Raw genomic sequence first — 20,115 nt, 5'->3', positions numbered from 1 at the left:
AATTTCTTAAATTTCTTTTTAGAAAAGACACTTTGAATTCCCAATAAATATAATCTAAGTGAACAGTAATAATATTTACTGTACTCTTCCATAATTCCAAATATCCAATGAAAGTAAGTAGCTCTATTATGCCAATTTGATATGAAACAAAACTTCTCAAATTATTTCTCTTTGATAGCTTCATGTTTCCAGTTACTGAGAATACTGATTACTGGAAAACATATTGATAACTTTACTGATCACCTCAATATTATGACGATTTTTCATATGTTTTTTCAATTCATTGCGTCGATGGTTTTTATACAAACAGTATGGACACTTAAATTTCGGTTCTTTACCACATTCTAAGTTCAAATGTCGAACTAAATTTTTACGTGCAGTATAAATTCGTCCACAATTTGGACATTGATAACCATCTTGAGTCATATATTCTGAGCAAGGCAATGACGCCCGGGAACGTTTATTATATGTTGCAACACTATCATTTCGATCAATAGCTGATTTCGTGAATAATTTTTCACTAGTTTCACTTATAATATTTTCATTTCCTTTATTTTCATTATTTGTCGGTACAATCGTTTGAATACATGAATAACCTTCTGGATACACAACTTCAATTGTTTGCCAATCACCGGCAGCATCTGTTAATTCTTCGTATGTAATATCTGCAAAAATTTTCAAAAATTATTTAATGAAATCATTGAATCTATGATTAAAATTACCACCTCTTTTTGTTCTAATTTAAGTAAATTTTTATGACATGCTGTAAAATTACTCCAAGAAATAGGTAAGCAAAGAAATAAATGTAGAATTATCAATTTTCTAAATGAAAATGGTTGAAATAAAGTAAAACAAAGAAAATTATGAAATTATTATTGAAAAAAAATAGAACAAACGAAAATACAAACAAAAATTAACAAAATTCTCTAAATTAACGCAATAATAAATAAAACAAAATAAATTAGATTCTTTAGCGATTTTTCGAAAATTATAATTATTTAAACAAAAAATTAGTGTATTTTTATAGTTTGATGACAAAAAATTATTGATCATTAAACAATTTATTTGTTCTCTACTACAGGTTAAGTTTTTATAAATATAATAAATGTTGGTTCACGGTAAAACGAGAATCACCAAACGGTTAATTCGTTATTCAGAAAATTACTTTGAAGACCTAAATTTTGAAATTGAAATAAGTTGTGATACTTATACCAAGAAATTAGAATAAACTGAATTGATTATTAACTATGAAATCAAGATTGAAATTTCTTTTCGCGTTGCAAATCTATTTCAGGAATTGCTTTTTTAGATGTCATGATGGTATTCGGTGGCCCATTAAACTCTTAAAAGATGTAGCTTCATGATGACGGTTGACTTCGGATTTTAGCATCAAATAAGGGTTAAATCTAACTGAAATAAATAGAGTAATGTTCGACGTTAACCGTCAGCATCAAATTGTAAAAATGAGCAGCAAAAACTTTACTAATAATTATTTTCAAGAGTCGATATCTCGAGACATACATATTAAAAGTAATTCCCTAACCTGATTTTTAATAAAACACATGGCAATGATAAATAAACAACTATATCCATAATGGCTGGTGGGTACCAGTGCCCAAAAAAATGCAATATTTTAAATTATTATATCTCTTCGATGGTTGAATATAAATTTATTTTGCCAGTACTGTCAAAATCAATTTCTCAGAATAAAAGCTAAACATAGTTGCTAAGTTTTTTTCCAGATGGCAGAACGGCCAAAACTGACCACGTGACCGAATTTGTCGCTCAAACTCAGAGTCAGCATGAAACCTTAAGAGTTAGTGCAAAGTGCACATTGATGCAAATTCGGTGCTATACAAAACGTTTTCGTTTAAAATACCTAAAAAATTATATAAAGACGGTGGTTAATGAGTAAACACCTGTGTAACACAAAGTCTTTTTGTTCAGCCACAAAACATTTTGTTTAAAGCTTTTTTAGAAATTATATCAGTATTCTAGGGAGTCGCGAAAAGAAAACACTTTTCAAAATTTTGTCAAGTTAATTTTCCAAACCTGTGATTCATAGTATATCGAAAATCAATGCCAATAAAACCCTTTTTTGTGATCAAACATCTAATTAAATCTTTAATCGTTTTCCAAAATTTAAATATGATTATTTTACAAGAACTACTAATTTCTCAAAATAAAATTTAATTCTTGCTATAGAAGCTAAATAAATTAATTAAACAAAAAATTAAGAAATAAATTAAAATAAATAATTAAAATCTTCCGTTCAGTTCTCTTATTTTCAGGGTCTTATCACGACAAACATGGCGCACAAATATTACAAAGTTCAAAATCGTTATTTGAACATGCCAATTCATCATTGAAAGATATTATTCCGAAAAATGGATCTAAAACTTTTCAATTATCTTGTTAATAACAATTCGGATACAAACTTTGTACAGAAATAAAAATAGCGAAGAACATAGTCATATTTTGATTTTTAAAAGAGAAGAAAAAATTTTATGTATATTTATTTAACCAGAAAAGGGCACATCTAGTATGGTAGTGTGTATATGCGTTCTTACCAAAATAGAAATTTAGAACAAAAAAATTGACCTGAAAGGTCCCGAATGGAATGGAATATTGCTAAAAGTGACTGTCCATTTTTCGTATTTTGATTTTCGGGCGTTTATGTTTGCTTGCATATTTTTTACAATTTGTAAAATTTTTTATTAGAATTTGTTCGTTAGTATTTTTGCAAACATGTCTTATTGATGTGAAAACTTCATGACAAGTGTCACATAATTCTTCAGTATACTGCGGGGCAAGAAATGAATCAACATCATTCAACGAAATTTTTCCAAAATTTTTACCTAAAAAAATTCGAATGTGTTAATAAAATAAATAATAAATTAAAAATAATAATAAAAATTAAAATTAAATTAAATAAATGAATAAAACTTTAAAATTAAAAAATAATTTAAGAATCTTGAACGAAAAAATTATTTAAAATATTTATTTAAGAATTATAATTTTTTATTATAATTTATTCAAAAGTTTGCAAGCATGGTTTACATTATAAAATCATTAATTCTTTTTTGGATGAATTTGGTTGTAAGAAGCCATTTCTCGTAGTAACTACTTTATTTCCTCTTACCTATTTACCTTTCATAATGTTCTCTTGTTCGAACGAAGAAGATCAAACCTCTCTTCTTCGTAAAAGGTTTGAAGCTAATTTAAAAATATATCATTGGAAGAGAAAAATGTTTTGGAAAATGAACCTAAAACATTTCAATTTTCTTATTAATATAATCAGAATATCGTAATTCGGATAAAGATATATGAATGAGATGGCAAATAAGTCCGAATTTATCAAAGAATATTACTAGACGTAACAGCTACCTCCATTTTTCGTAATTTGATTTTCTTGTTTTTATATTTTCGTAAATGGAAGGAAATGGAATCACAAAATACAAATTTTTTAAAACCTGTTAATTAACCTCGACGTATCTACAACTAAATAAAATATTATTATTCTTTAAAAAATCAATAAGTGGATTAAAATTTTGAAACTATTACAATTATTAAATAAAATCTCATTTAATATCTTTGATGCAAAAACCTAAAAGTTCAGAAAATTTTCCGTCCAATTTCATCATGATTTATTGAGTTTTATCAGCCCACGTCTTTATTGCTTTCTGATTGGGACAAAAGAATCTGAAACATTTGAATAATCAAATTATTATTAATTGTATCATCATATCAAATATAATTAACTTAACGCAATTTCAAAATAAATTAAACATAATTTTTCATTAATTATTTTATTCAAATAACATTCCATTCAACAAAATATTATAAACTTTTTTTTATATGGCTTAAAACAAATCCATAGATTATACTTTTTTGTAAAATTAAAAACTTGCACAATAAGGTGTGTTCCAAGCATCGAGAATTTATCCCTCGATATTTCCAAAACTACAAGTTTTTTTTTATAGTTTAAAAAAAAATTATGAATATTTGTAAGTTTTTTAGTTCAGTATTTTTACGAAAACAATTTCTAATCTGAAATTCTACATAACTTTTTTTGCTAATCAGTAAAGACAATAATCTCAATTTGTTGTAAATTGTGAGTCCTTAAGGATCTGACGAAGTTTTTAAGTTGAAAAATACATTACATTTATAGTTTCATTGAGTTTCTATAATCTTTTATAGTTTGAAAATTTATTGAGAGTGGTTTCCGAAATTGATTGCGATGGTATGAGTAGTTGTGTATGGCACCTAACAAGACCCTGTGCCCGGATGCCACGTTTAAGTTGCACTCCCGGGAAAAGAAGGCTCTGGGAATAATTATGTTACTATTAAATGTAATATAAATCCAAAGAAATTTCAAAAAACAATTTTTTTTAATTAAAGAGAATTGAAAAAAAAAAATACATTTGAACCAGGACTCGAACACGGACTTCTTGAATTCATGTGAAGCGCCCTACCAACTAGGCTATTCGAGTTCTAGACACAGAGTGCAATTTTTTCAACTTGTTGAAAAACTTTTGACTCTGTGTCTAGAACTCGAATAGCCGACCGAGTTCGAGTGTATTTTTTTCAATTCTCTTTAATTAAGATTACTAGAAAAGATATTTGTCAATATTTAGTTTACGCCTGTATGTATCATATTAAAAAAATCAATTATAATCGAGAGACCATGATGTGAATAAATATCGTATGCATGATAAGTAAACAAAAACAAAAAAGTAATAATTTTTTTTTAAAATTTATATAAAAAAAATTACAATTTCAAATGAGTCAAATACTAATTTGCTTTGTGCTATTTATCTTTTTCAAATAAATATTTGAATTTAATCAGTTTAAAAATTGTTCTCAATATAAACTTCCTAATGAAATACAATTTTGTCTTTTGGAAAATTTTGTTTAAAATAGTCACACTTTTAAATAAAGTTTATTTTGGAACACATTATTGGACTTAAAAATTTAAATTCAATCGTTCAACGAATTATATATAAAATTTACGAATTCTAAACGAGAAATAATTAAATTGAAAATGATTTAATTTAAATTTTCAGTCTGATTTATAAAAACTTAGATAAACAATTTGTTATTAAATAATGATAAATTCTGTTTTTTCTTTTGTAAATATATTATTCATATAATTTAATATATTTTTTATTTACACTTTTTGTATTTATTTAAACATTTATTATAATATATAAATCAAAAATCTATTCATTTATACCAAAAATAGCACACTTTTTGTTCACACTTGTATCAAACATTAATAAAATTTTAAACATAATTTTAAATATTGCTTATTAAAAAATTATCAACAATTTTCGAAGATTTATCTTAGAGAATAAAAAACTTTGAATTTTGTTGGCTTTAACATTCACTTTTATAGGCATGTAGTTATGTAGTGTGTTTTTGACATCAAAAAACCAATTTCTTTTGGCAGCTTGCATTGAAAATTCAGTTATTATTTTTTAAAACAGAAACATTTTTCAATAATCAACTTTATTAGAAAAGAAATTACAGTAAAAAATCATACAAATAATTGGCACTTTTTGGAGGGAACGTGAAAAAATGTTTCATTATACTCGCCGGAGGAAAAAGTAACTTGTCACCTTTCAACCATCTTTTAAAAGACTTTCCCAATATAGTATCCTCCAAGGCGTTGAATTGTATTACTGTTGAACTGTTGAAAATATTTTTTTTTTAAATTATTGAAGTTTTAAGTTTTTGGTATTGACACAAATCAAATATATTCAAAACTGATAATTAATTTGAAAATAATTTATCCAACATAAATTCGACATTTAATACACTCTAGATAAATTAGTTATATTACTTATATTTATTTATAATCTATAAAAATAATTAACGAAAAATTGAAATATAACAATTTTATCGTCAGGTAAATATGTAGACAAAAATTATTTAATATTTATAACAAACTTTCCACGAAAAAAAAAGCTATAAAAAATCTAACAAATTTCATTTAAAAAAAAAAAAAAAAACTTATAAATATAAAATAAAATAATCTTTGGATTAAATGATAATAATTAAAAATCAAACACAATATTAACAACGAGAAAATTTTTAAATTAAAACAAATATTATTATAAATAAAACGAACAAATTATTATTATTATTATTATATTCATGGCGTTAGTCGTTCTTCTGGCTCCAAGGATACATTTAGTTTTAAAAATTACATTTAGAAATATTTTAAGAATAATAAATTTTACGAAAGAAATCATTATACGATTTTCAAAATAAAAAAAAGGCATTCTTTAACCAAAATTTAAATTTGACAAATTTTCATTGCTGACAATCAAAACTAAATAAGAGTTGATACAACTTTAATAATTGGTTTGGCATAAAACGGATTATTTTTAATTAAATAAAAAATATCTTGTCAACAAAAATATCTTGGTTGAAACAGTAATTCATCAATTATAATTTTCAGGAGTATTAACAAAAACTAATGCATTCAATTTCAGTTTATGTGTACAACAATGCGGGAAATTGAGTAAAAAAGTACATACCTTTTAAAAAAAAAAGTCTCTTGAATTTAAATAGAAATAAGTAAAAAACTTCAAAAATCTCTTTTATTGAAAGTTATTACTATGGAGATTAGAGTTATTCACCTTAGTAAAAACTCAAAAAACAAAATATTTTAATTATTAATTGTTAAGAAACCGGTAAAAAATTTTAAAAAGCAGTAAAGCATTGGTCTCTTACATACCTTAATAGAATATGTACGTTTGACTTTAGTTGGATTATTCTTAAATAGATGGCCATACTTAAGTCAAATCTTTTTTATTTTACAACAAGTACCATATTAGGTTTGTATCAGCAGCAGTTATGCATGCGTATCACTGAGAAGTAATAATGCAATATGATATGATACAATATTAAATGGCCGGAATATTTTATTTAAGAAAGAATAAGAGAAATTTTAAAACTATCACAAGATTTACAGACAATTAAAATATTAGTTATTATTTCCCAACAAATTATGTTCAAATTCTAAATAGGTACAATGTAACAAATTGAGAACACAAAAATTCTTTTTCTGAATTCATTATTGAATTATATAAAATAATACAGAGTGGACACCAAAAATGTTCAAATATTACCTTTTTATATATTTTAGACCGTGGGACACCACGGGTTTTTATAAATGATAAATACATACTTGAAACTTTGTGATTGGTTTCCTTTCGACAAGTCGACCAAACTTTTCTCTACGATTTTTTTTCGAAAGTGCTGCATTTTCTAATAGGCATGATGACGTCATTTTTGAGTTATTGCTCTGAAAAAACGCAAGAGGGAATTTTTCGAACGCTATGACCACTTAATAACATCTATTTTATTTAGACCCACGGACTATTTTTAAAAGGCTTGTCTTGATAGGGAATATCGATGATTATTTTAAACATTATAAGTATAGTTTGCTTACTTTTTTTTTTGCTTTAATATAAGGTATAAGGTTGGGTGTCTAATTAGTTATAGCTTTAAATATTTGACGCTAGTGTCCGTTTTGCTCAATTTGACGTCCAAATTAAGTGTCATTTGGCGCTTTTATTTTTACGTTCTTTGGCTGTCAGAGACGCATGATATTAATAATCCGCCTTACATTTGTTGGCAAATTAGAGAATAAGAGAGTACTTTTTTGCTCAATTATTTTCATTACAAAAATGTAAAAAGGCTTTGTAAAAACTGCTTTCAGATGGTTTTATTTAGTTTGATATCATTTGCATAAAAAAATTATGCAAATACATAGATCAGAAATCCTGCCTATGTACATGCCGTAAATGATCTTTTAAACAATAATTTCGTTTAAATTTATGTAAACAAATTGGACATTGATAACTTGGCTCTTTACGACATTCTAAACGAATATGACGACTTAATGTGACTTTATGCATATATTTTTTATTACAATTCGGACATACGTGACCATATGATTCCCCTGTTGTATTACCACTACTCCCTTGTACCGTTGGCTTAATATCAGGTGGATGATGAAGTAATTTAATATCAGGTGGATTGTGAAGTAATTTTAATGTGGCTGGAGTTGTTGTTGGCTTTTTATCTTCATTAAAAATTGCTGGATGTATTTTATGATTTGATGTGGACGCCATATAATCCAAATGATTAAACATTGTATACTGAAACGCGGTAGATACATATTCACTACGTAAAACGTTCAATAGATTTTTTGAATTGTCATCATATGGAAACACTGAAACATAAAAATTGCATAATCTAAAATTAGTCTTAACAAAACGAAACATTAAAGAAATATTTAAACTTTGCTGGGTTTGAATGAAAATTATAAAAAATAAAAAAAATCAAAATCAAATCAAACAAATGCAGCAAAATGGCACCACACAAACGTATTAACAAAAAAATAAAATAAAAAAATAAGAATAAAAAATTTTCATTTCAAAAACGGTTAGTTCAAATACATTTTTCTTTACTAGACAATACATGTCTTCGATAATAACATTTTCAAGAAGTTTGTTGTTCTTCGTTTGTTAGTTTCGTTCGATTACGTAATGCTCCAATAGGTTGTTGATGTTTGTGACGTAAATGTGTTATGTACTCATAACGATGTTTAAACTTGACGTCACAAAATTCACAAGGTATCGTTGGATCTTTGCCACAATCAAACTTTAAATGTCGACCTAATGTTCGTTTTAATGCATAATGCCGACCACAATGGGCACAAGCATATCGTGCTCCATCTATTGATTTTAAATCGTAATATGTTTCTAATGTGGCAAATAACATTGTGTGTGGTGAGCCTAAAAAAATAAATTAATTAACGAAAAATAATCAAATTTCTGAAATGAAAAATAAAACAAAAAACAAAAGAAAAAAATAACTACAAAAAAAAAAAATAATAATAATAAAAACAATAAAAAATAAAAACCCACCACCAATTTTAAGTAATTTTCAAAAATAAAATATTTATTAAATTTTTTTTTATAAATAAATACAATTAATTTGTGTTAGTTAAGGCACTATTTATGTTGATGAGTTTTCATATGCGTAGATAAATTACATCTTTGCATATAAATTTTATCACATACAGTACATTTAAAGGTCCGACCACATTCATGCTTAACGTGGTACGTTAAAAACCGTTGTTCGGTAAAATGTCGATTACATCTTGAACATATAAAATTTGATTTCATAGATTTATCGATACCATAACATACCAACCTTCTGTATATTAAATCTGTGAACAAAAATCAAAAAAAATAATTCACTTTATTTTTCATCAAAATAGAACACTTTGGGTTCGCAATAAAAACTTATTAAAATAAAATAAAGGAATAATTTATTCATTTTTTTATATCATTTTTATTATTTTTTTATGCACTTGTAAAATTGTGTGTTTTTACAGTCTTTTAAACAATCTTATGAGGATTATATTTACAGTAATTTTTAATATGTGAACGTAAATTTCGTATTTGTTTATAAATTTTTTGACAATATGGACATTGAAAGCTGCGACCACATTCATGACTTTGATGATACGATAAATGATGTCTATATTTAAATCCTAGGTTGCATGATATACAATGAAAATTCCGTATACACGAACCTGGAAAAAAATCTAAATGTAATGAAAAATTATATTTTATTAACAGATTTTTATGTAAATTATTACTGATATTGTTTGAAGAAAAAAATAAAAGATATGAATATTCGATTCTTGTCATATTTCTGTGTCTATTGTAGAATTAAATTTCACATTTATTGTTTACAAATAAAAATAAATAAATAAATAAAAATTATTACAATTGTAGTCACAAATGAATTTACAATCAGTATTTAAAATATTACATAACATTTATAATTAAAAATATACAATTTTTATTTATAATACATGAAAATTGACTAAGTATTATATTTTAAGTACAGAAATATTCTTCTTATGTAATAGAAGATCTTCGTTGCTAGTTAATTAAGCGAGTGATTTTGGAAAAGAAAGTTAAAAATAAACAATGGTAGACTACCCAAAATAAAATTTAATTTAGTTGACGGCTAAATCAGCCTATAAAATATTAAAATAAACATAAAAATAGTTCATCTTTAATTAAAAATCAATTTTACTACAATTTGGTTTCAAATATTGTGATAATGATTTATTATTCGAATAATTCAAGTCGAAGTTAGTAAAAAAAGAGAGATGCGTGTTCTAGGACACTCAGTAGGAACTATGTTCCTTTCGTTATAAATTATTTATGTAAAATTAAAAAAGGTAAAAATAATTTTAAAAAAATCTACTTATGTTGGTGGGTTTAGACCTCACGACCTTCCCTATGAGAAGCGGGCACTATAATTACAAGACCATACCCTCCCTTAGAATTCTAATAATATTTCAAGATAATTTATTATAAAAATTGTGTTGGTCTTTTTTTTGTTTGTTTGTTTAGGCCTCATTTGCCGAACGGGATAAAGAACATAGAAGATATTGAACAAAACTTCCAACATCTTAAAATTGATGCAGAATTTAGCTAATCAACTATTAACTAAAATTGCTAGCCAAATTAAAGCAGAGATTGATTAAAATTTTCAATTGAAGGCGTTTTAGAATTTAAGCTCATGGCGTCATGGTACCACTTCTTTGTGAACTTTGCTTATAAGAACTTCTATTATAATAAGATAGAGGAAGAAATATTTTAATATTCAGATGTGTTTACAGATGTTTATCGTTAAAAATATTTAAAATAATGAAACAAGCATTTTAAAGTGCAAATCTATGTAAAATAAGAGCACTATATTTAAGCTGGATAAATTATTTTAATAATACGTGTTTTGGGTTTATAAAAGGATTTGTAGTTTCAATTAATAAGAGAAGAATGCACTTAAAATACATCATATTTTGATCAATGAACTAAGAAATTGTAATTAATATTAATTTAAAATTATAATTAAAATATGTTCATAAAAACAAATAATTTAGGAATGTTTTGACCTTAAATTACAAATTAAAATTAATTTAACAAATCGTTGTAAAAAAAACTAGATGTTAATACTTTGGTTTCAAATTTAAAAAAAAATTATAATATTATAACAAAAAGGATAACACAAAATGCAATTTAGTTGGTAACACTGAAAATGCAATGGCAATTATCTTGTTAAAATTAACATATTTGGTTGGTAATAAGGTTTTTTTCGGTAAATTCATGGTTTTTTAATGATTATAGACTTTTCTAAATAGTATAATATCTTGGGATGTAAAAATCAAAATGCTTACACAATTTTTGATACCTATTTTTAGAGAATACCAAAACCATGTTTTTACCATAATCACTGAATTATGAAAAATAGATTTGGCTCCCTTTAAAATACCCCATTGCATTTTCGTTAAATTTCTTTATTGATAAATTAAAAAGGAAAAAATGTATCACATTTGACTAAAATTGTTTTTTTAAAACTTAATGTTGTTTAAGGTAGTACTATCGGTAATAGACTTTGCATTTAGAATTTAATGAAACTTGCCATAGTTGTCCATTATTATATCATAATTAACCAGTTAAATTTTTAGGGGCTTTCAGAGAACTGAAAATCTGAACGTCCAGTTTTGTGAAATAAAATAAAATCTGTAATTTCCTATAAGGATCAATGTTAAAATATCTTTTTTTTCAGTTCTCTGAAGGCCCCTAAAAATTTAACTGGTTAATTATGATATAATAATGGACAACTATGTCGAATTTCATTAAATTCTGAATGCAAAGAATATTATCGGTAGTACTACCTTAATTACAGCAACAAGTAATCATTTTTGATTTCTATTTGATTAATATAATTCTAAAAAAATACAAAAGTTTATTTTTGAGCGTCTTAAGAAAAACTGAAGTTGAAATTTATATAGTTTAATCAGAAAAGAGATACATATATTTTATCTCCCTTCTCTAGTTTAATTTTTTAGACCTACAATAAGCTCATTAAAACGAAATTCAAAAGTATACAGTTGATAATTTTTTTTGTTCATGTTGACATTTAATCAAATAAATAAAATCATACTTTAGAATAACGAAAAAAGACACAAAATCAAATTGTATTCGGGAAAAGAAAAAAAATTACTTAAAAAATCCAAATAAAATATTAAGGGGATTTTGTGTTGCATGTAAATTTTATTATCAAGTTTGTGGTTATTCTTTGAATATTAGGAAATATTTAATTAATAATAATAATGGATATGGGGCCCATATTATGGGCAAATGCACAAAAAAGGAAAAATACAAATATATTGGAATGTGTTATTGGAACCATAAATTATAAGAAATCACTCCTTACATAAAAAAAAAAGATTTGTAACACCTACAAAGATGACCTTTTTAACCTACGTTAGGAAGGTAAGACATTCTATGACTTTCGGTTAAATTAAAAACTAGAGACCCTCTACTCTTCCATCAGAGTTCATGTTACTATTTCTTCATAATTCAAGTTCAGAAGCGAAAATAGTTAAACACCAAAGAAAGTAGTAGATTCAATCAAAGAACACTATTTAATTATCAAAGTATGACGGAAAATTGCCATATTCTAACTAAAAAGTTTTTATTTAAAACTGTATATTGTTATTAATCAATGTTTTATGTTTAAAATTCGGAATCTTGTACCGTGGACGAAGAAGTATAATGTTTTGTAATCTTTGTTTTATAATGTTTTGTTAATCGTTGGAACATTTACAAATAAAAAATCAACAGCAATCTTATGTACATTCTTTAAATGTCTTTTTAAATCATGTTTACGTTTGAATAATTTAAAACAATAATTACATAAATTATTACCAACTTTACCACATTCAATTTTAATATGCTGTTGTAAGTTCCGTTTATGTTTATAGCTGGCACTACAATTTGGACATTGAAAACGTTGCGAATATAAGTTGTTGTCGTATATTTCAAAGCCTACAAAAAAAATTCATTTAGTTTTATTAATATTATGAATTTAATAAAATTTTTTAAAAAAATAATCAATCAAATAAAATTAAATTTACGATTCTGATAAATAAAAAATAAAAAGTTATAATTGTGCAATTAACATTGAAATGTCGTCTTGATAATTTTTTTTATGTATGGCGTTAAAAAAATATTAAAATGGAATTAAAATCTAAATAAAATAAATAATTCTTAACAAAAAAAAAATTTTTTTCTTAGCTAATCATTAACAGTTTAAATATTTTTTAGAATGAATAATTGGATGGTTTTTAGGTAGTTAGTTAGGTAGTTAGTAAAACGCGGATTCTGAGCACTGAAACGATGAAAGTCTATAAAAAGTCACAATTATAGACACAAAATAAACAACTGTCTACAAAAAATAGACATTAAAACATTACTTTTTTTAATAATTTTACAATTTACGGTAATTTTAATGCTCTAACTAAAGCATTATAGCTAGCTCAAAATTTTAAATCCCACACTCACACGTTCTCTGTTAAGCGTTAGTTTGAATCTAGTTCGGGCAAATAAAATGCTTCTGTACCTTTATTAACTTTGCCATTATTTGTTTTTTTACCATTTTTAAAAGAAAAAATTTTTTTAATCAAAAATTTATTTACAAAATACATTGAAATATTGGTGAAAATGTGGCCAATATTCTAATAAATGTTTACTAGCAACTTTCGTTCCAAACAAAAACTTCTATCGTATAAATCTTGTGCTCAGAATCCTTTTTTTACTAATGAGTTATTGTTTTAATAAGAGGATAAAATAATGTATTTATACTGAATTTATACCAGATATTCCTACCAGTGTTCGTTAGTATAGACAAAACAAATAGAAAAACATTGTGGATTAAACAAGTAGGAGATACTGTAATCAGGAGCTACTCACGATTGGTGAAATTGGTAGTTACGCCGTAATTAATTCAGTTAAAATAACGAAATATTCATTTAAAATATACTAAGTAAAATTATTGTAAATATTTCGAATAGTAAGAAGCTAAATTTTCCATCTCTCTTAGCTAATACTGTGGCTGAAGATGGCGAAACAAGTCGTGACTAGAATTTGATTACATTCTCTCTAGAAATAATTAACAAAAGGATACATCTTTGGTGAAGAATACTCAAACTCTCTTTCAATCATTAGTAATTTGTTGTTTTTGGTAAATGTTACGACGATTTTGTCTTTCGATATTTTTCTTAAGGTTACGAAAATGTATCTAAAAATTTTAGATTGTTTTGAATTATCTGGTATGAAAAATTGAATTATCTAATGCAGTTTAAGCAATTATATCTTATTGGAGATTGAAATGAGATAAAGAACAAATGTAAGCGATTACTAAACGCTAAATCAGTTTTCAATTTCGAAAATGGAAAATATATCGAAAAAGTATATCGTCATACCAATATATATAAATGCCGGGACACACGTGTAGTATAGTTATTAGTTCCCCAATGGCCAACATTTTTCTGATGGATCTATCGAAGTTTAAAATACGTATTGTGACCTCTTGATCATGAACTTTAGGGTAAAAAGTACTCTGAAAAATCTTAATGTTGAATTCTTAGTTTTCGAAAATTAAAAAATTGAATTATTACTTGAAAAACTTTTTAGAGAGAAGGAAAACAGGTAAATAAATAGAGAGGAGGTAAAGATAAACAAATTAGAACTAATTGCGATTTGAAAAAATTATGAATTTGGGATATTTAATAATTTATTCCCCTAACGCTTAATTTTTTAAATAAAAAGTGTTGAACTGTCCAAACTGATTTTAATTCGTATATCTTGAATTGAACTGACATAAACCTCGTCAACAGGATTGAAATTTATTTTTTTTGAGAATAGAAAGCTTTAGCCTTTAAATCATAAAAATTAGTTTTTTCCAATTTTTATCTCAAAAACTAAAAAACTTGATGCTTTTGCAAACAAAAACAAAAAAAACAATTGTTGAGTTTTTCCAGTACAAGAACTTAATTGAACTTTTAGCAAAAAACATACGTATTCAGGGGAAGAGATGACAAAAGATAACTTCGTTTACGACATATCGAAATAGGAGCTATCTCGCCTTTAAATTCAGCGATGGAAACCGCTGTCTTTCTATCATTATTATCATTACTCAAAACCGATTTTTGGCTAAATATTATCCATATTTCATTATCGATATTTGCCATCTCTATTTAGAAGTGAAAATACATAAACTTTTATAATCCTTCAAAATAACAATGACCATTGCAATACAGCTATCCGTGACAGAATTACTTTATTAAAAAGAAATTTTTGATTTAAAGTAGCACCTAAGTAAGTTAATTCATTTATTTGTTAGTAGCTAAAAAGAAAATTAAAATAAATATTGATTAAATTAAAAATAATTAACAAATCAGTTTAATATCTTTACATTAACGAAACTAATATACTCCGATCATCTTAGGGTTTCACCTCGGAATCTAACAGAATAAGCTCAATTTTTGAACAAATCTTTATTTTGATAGTACAAATGTTATCTCAAAAGTCACATATGGCAATGTATACGTGTCCTTAGATATTCAAGGTCAAAGGTAGCAAAAATCAGTTTTTTGTTAATATCTCGTTTCCTTTAAATACTACTTAAATAATTATTTAATATCTCATATTTATAAATATTACCCCTGTACTAAGGTACGTCTAGTTGAATGCTCAATCTTCTGCGCCCTCTATTTCAAAAACTGCCCAACGTCTAAAAAAAAATTTCGGACAAAATTTGTAGAGAATTTCATCCTCTACAACTTTTATAACAAATGTTAATACGATTGAAGGCAAAGGAAACGAGAAGTTTGTCAAGAAACTGATTTTTGGATTTATGACCTTCAATTTCTCATGACAATCTCTGAGACAACATTTGTTATATCAAAATAAACGTTTTTACAAAAATTCAGCTTATTTCGTTAGATTCCGAGGTTGAACACTTTTTTTGATCTGGTTAATATTAAACTTCATTTAAATGGATCAAAAAAGTTAAAAATTAAAAATATGAAAAAAGAGGAAAGGAATTTGTTAATTATGAAAGAATTTATTCAATTGTTAGTAATTACTTTTATTAGTTTATGGCAAGTTTAGTATACAGATTTTTATTACAATTTTGAAAGAAAATTTTTAGAAGCTTTATTAATCAAATTGAGCAGAAGAAAAATCTTTTTTTTGTACACCCTTACGGTTGAAAAAAAATTAAATAAAAAAAATCTAAATGTATTTCAATGATTCCTTGGGGAATTTATGTACACGCATCATATGCCGTTTAAAATCATGTTTACGACTAAACATTTTGTGACAATAGTTACACAAATTACGTGGTATTTTACCACAAACAAGACGCATATGCTGTCGTAAATTTTTTGCATATTTATATGTTCTACCACAATCGGGACAACCAAATCGTATTTCAGATGAGTCATCCATTTGAACTGGAAGATTGTTGACAGGATTACCAAAATAGTGGAAAGCTGCAAGAAAATTTTTTATTTTATTTAAAAACAAGAGATGTATGTCCTACCATTTTGTGAAAAATAAATTTTTCACGAACTACAATGTGTGTAATTTTTACGAAATTATATTCAAATAAAATACATAAAAATATTATTATTTTTTTATTTCGAAAAAAAGTTTATTTATTTACACAAAAATAACATTAATTATTGTAAAAGTCTATTAATTATTAGGTATAACATTTTTCAATTTTTAAGAAATCTTGTAACGATTCAAAAAGGTAAATTCGATAAAATTAATGAGCAAAAAAAAGAAAAATTGACAGTATTCATGTTGGCATTTCATAAACCAAATAAATTAGTGAAAATTATGAGAAACACTTTTTCTTCTCATTTATTGAGATGGAAATTTTATTCAAAAATTACGAAAATCGGTTTTAGAACAAATTGTGTTTCTACTTAAAAATAGATTAGGATCATTGGGTTTTTAATTTGAACTTTGTGAACCTGATACCTCAAAAACCGTAATTCGGAATAAGTTTCGAACAAATGAAATTTCGATTGATTTGCATTAATTTCGATTCCAAATTTCGAAAAGGTTTCATATATCTAAGGAAACCTTTGAAAATATTTTTCATTCAAACAATGATTTTACTGGCATTCAAATTTATCATAGCAGTATCTAATATTTTGAAAGATCAAACGTTAAAGGATTAAAAAAATAATCACTAAACATAATAATTTACTATAGAAAAAAAAACCAAAATAATCAAAAAATTTATAAATAACGTGAAAAATGATGTCTCACTAATGGCACATCTAATTTATGTATATTACGTAAATGACGTCGTAAATCACTACGTCGTTTAAATTTTTTTTCGCATTGATCACAGGTAAAACGTGGTTCAGTATTACATTCATATTTCATATGATTTTGTAAATGATTCTTATGTCGATATTGTGAGCCACACTGTATACAAACATAATCACCACCGCCCATTGTACCAGTATTAAAACGACGTCGCCGTCGATTATGATGTGATTGAAGTGCTGATGCTGATGCTGCTGTATGCCATAATGCCGTATGGTATAGATATTCAAAGCCTAAAACATATTGACAATGTGTAAGAATAATTGTATGAACAATATATTTTACTTACGTTGTTAATATTATAAAAACAAGAACAAAATAGTATATATATTGATCCTTGATCCGTCAAACCCAAAATGGAATTTATAATAGAAAAACTTATTTATTAATATTATTATTGATTAATTAAGCCATTGCGGTTAAAGCGAACATAGTACATAGTTTGAAAAATGAAGATCTAAAATTATACTGTTCACAGTAAATAATTGTGACATCGATAAAGTTGTTTATAGAAGAAATTTTTGAAATTAACGAACTTCTAAGTATGCTTTAAGTAAATTGTTGCACCATCACCATAAATAAGCGTTTAAACAACGTCTTTGTAAGATGGCTACTTTATAATAGAAATTCCATTTGATCTGCATACACTTAGATTGAATCAATTGTTAATAGTACAAGAGAGAGGTATAAGGTCGATCTTCACCCATTTGATAACCAGTTGAACATATTTTTTATGAAATTTTATTGATTTTTAAACATGCCTATCATGTTTTCTCTATCGAAAAGTGTTCATGGCCATTAATTTCAATAATTTTAATTAATTTTTTCCATGAACGGTTTTTTTCAGGCAAGCCTGATACATAGTCTATACCAATATTTTTTTAATTACATTATCTTTCTTCTCATACCAATTTCGATTGGCTAAAAGATCGGTTTTGTTACTTATATTGACTTATCAGTTCATACTTGATGAGGTAACTTCACGAATCTTTTTGCTAATCGAAATTAGTACCAGAAGAAAGATAATTTAATTACGAAATCAATGGTATAGACTTGCCTGAAAAAACCGTTCATAGAAAAAATTAATTAAATTAAAAATATCCATGAACAATTTTCGATAGAAAAACTATGACAGAAAAAATGTGTCTCATCTGGTTATCAGATGGGTGAAAATCGACCTTATGCCGTCTCTTAAATACATAATACATTTTAAATTTTTAAAGTCGCGAGATTGACACATTAATGACGATTCTAATATCATACCCATACGATTTTTTTCAGTACCATTTTTAAACGATACGATATTAGAGTTTTAGAGGATCTAATTGCTTTTGATTCTACATCCAACGTATTCTCCAAATTTACCACTAACGACTATTAGTAGAGTGAAATTACGCCTTGTGTATGGATTAAAAGTTCGAGCAGTGAAACTTGGGGGTTTTTCTTTTCACATCAAAATAAGTATTTTTTGAAATTTTTTACTTTCCCGGAGTGGTGCAACATGTTTAAAAAACAAAATGGCGTCAAAAATGCAATTTTTTTCAGAAATTTTATCATTTTTATTTTATATTCGCAAAAGGAGACATCGGTGCATATCCAAATTTGGTAGGTTTGTAGTCCATGTTAAGAACTACTCCTCATAATTTTTTGGTGGGGTTTCGTCCCTTCCCCTCCCAGTTATATATATATGTATACATACATATAGTAAAACAGTTCATTTGACTATAACTTGAAAAATATTCGATTGATTTTAATGAAACTAATATCAATAGTAGGTTTTATTACTTACAACTTTCGGTTAAAATTTTAGCGAAATCCGTTAAATAGTTCGGCCAAAATTTCCAATTTAGGGAATTGTTTAAAATGGCTGCCATTTTATGCCATTTTGTCCTACGAGGTTAAATTTTTTTTTAAATTGTAGCATTTTTAATTATCTTTCAATTTTATAATAAGTGGCTTACCCGTAAAATGACTCCTTGATCCATATTTTTGCGAAAAACGGAAAATTTAACACTTTCTGGAAATAATTGTTTGGGGGGTGTATGGATTGGCTTTGGGGGGTGTTTTTTGCTTTGGCATGAGAAAACTATTTTTAAAAGAGGTCTATATGGTTTGAAGCAAAATTTTTAAGTTTTAACCCCCGCGCTGTAAGGGGGAAGGGGTGTATGAAATAAATGTATCATAAAAGATTTTAAAAAGAGGTCAAAATAGTTTAAAATGCTAAAGTAACCCAAAATTTTAGATGCTTTTATTAATATAGCACTTTTTACAACATCCACCCCTTCCCCTCCCGCTTTCATATTTTTTGCAAATTCAAAATTTTTATGACGTATAAAGGGGTTTTGGGGGTCGCTGATCTCGAACTTTTGGCCCAAATAAGTACACCCCCTAAAAATATTACAATTGTTTTTGATATTCTATGGCAAAATTCGAGATCAGCGACCCCCAAAAACCCCTTTATACGTCATAAAAATTTTGAATTTGCAAAAAATATGAAAGCGGGAGGGGAAGGGGTGGATGTTGTAAAAAGTGCTATATTAATAAAAGCATCTAAAATTTTGGGTTACTTTAGCATTTTAAACTATTTTGACCTCTTTTTAAAATCTTTTAAGATACATTTATTTCATACACCCCTTCCCCCTTACAGCGCGGGGGTTAAAACTTAAAAATTTTGCTTCAAACCATATAGACCTCTTTTAAAAATAGTTTTCTCATGCCAAAGCAAAAAACACCCCCCAAAGCCAATCCATACACCCCCCAAACAATTATTTCCAGAAAGTGTTAAATTTTCCGTTTTTCGCAAAAATATGGATCAAGG

General features: G+C 26.1%; 1 protein-coding gene across 13 annotated transcripts in view; it reads right to left on the bottom strand.

The window, feature by feature from the left end:
• Positions 1–20,115, bottom strand: part of LOC123299073 (longitudinals lacking protein, isoforms A/B/D/L) — a 422,122-nt gene that overhangs the window by 148,076 nt on the left and 253,931 nt on the right. The window contains exon 5 of one of the 13 annotated variants that reach the window (XM_044881239.1): positions 182–665. The exons of 11 other annotated variants lie outside the window; for them this stretch is intronic. In XM_044881239.1, coding sequence (XP_044737174.1) covers positions 193–665 — 473 coding nt within the window. In that variant the 3' untranslated portion in view covers positions 182–192. Of the gene's footprint in view, positions 1–181; positions 666–8,513; positions 8,814–20,115 lie in introns of those variants that run through there. One more of the 13 variants, XM_044881265.1, reaches the window with a different exon arrangement.

Source organism: Chrysoperla carnea, chromosome 4 (genome assembly GCF_905475395.1).
Source record: "Chrysoperla carnea chromosome 4, inChrCarn1.1, whole genome shotgun sequence".
In the NCBI taxonomy this organism is placed as follows: domain Eukaryota; kingdom Metazoa; phylum Arthropoda; class Insecta; order Neuroptera; family Chrysopidae; genus Chrysoperla; species Chrysoperla carnea.
Note: the sequence above shows the minus strand (reverse complement) of the source record. Positions and strands in the feature narration are given on the sequence as shown.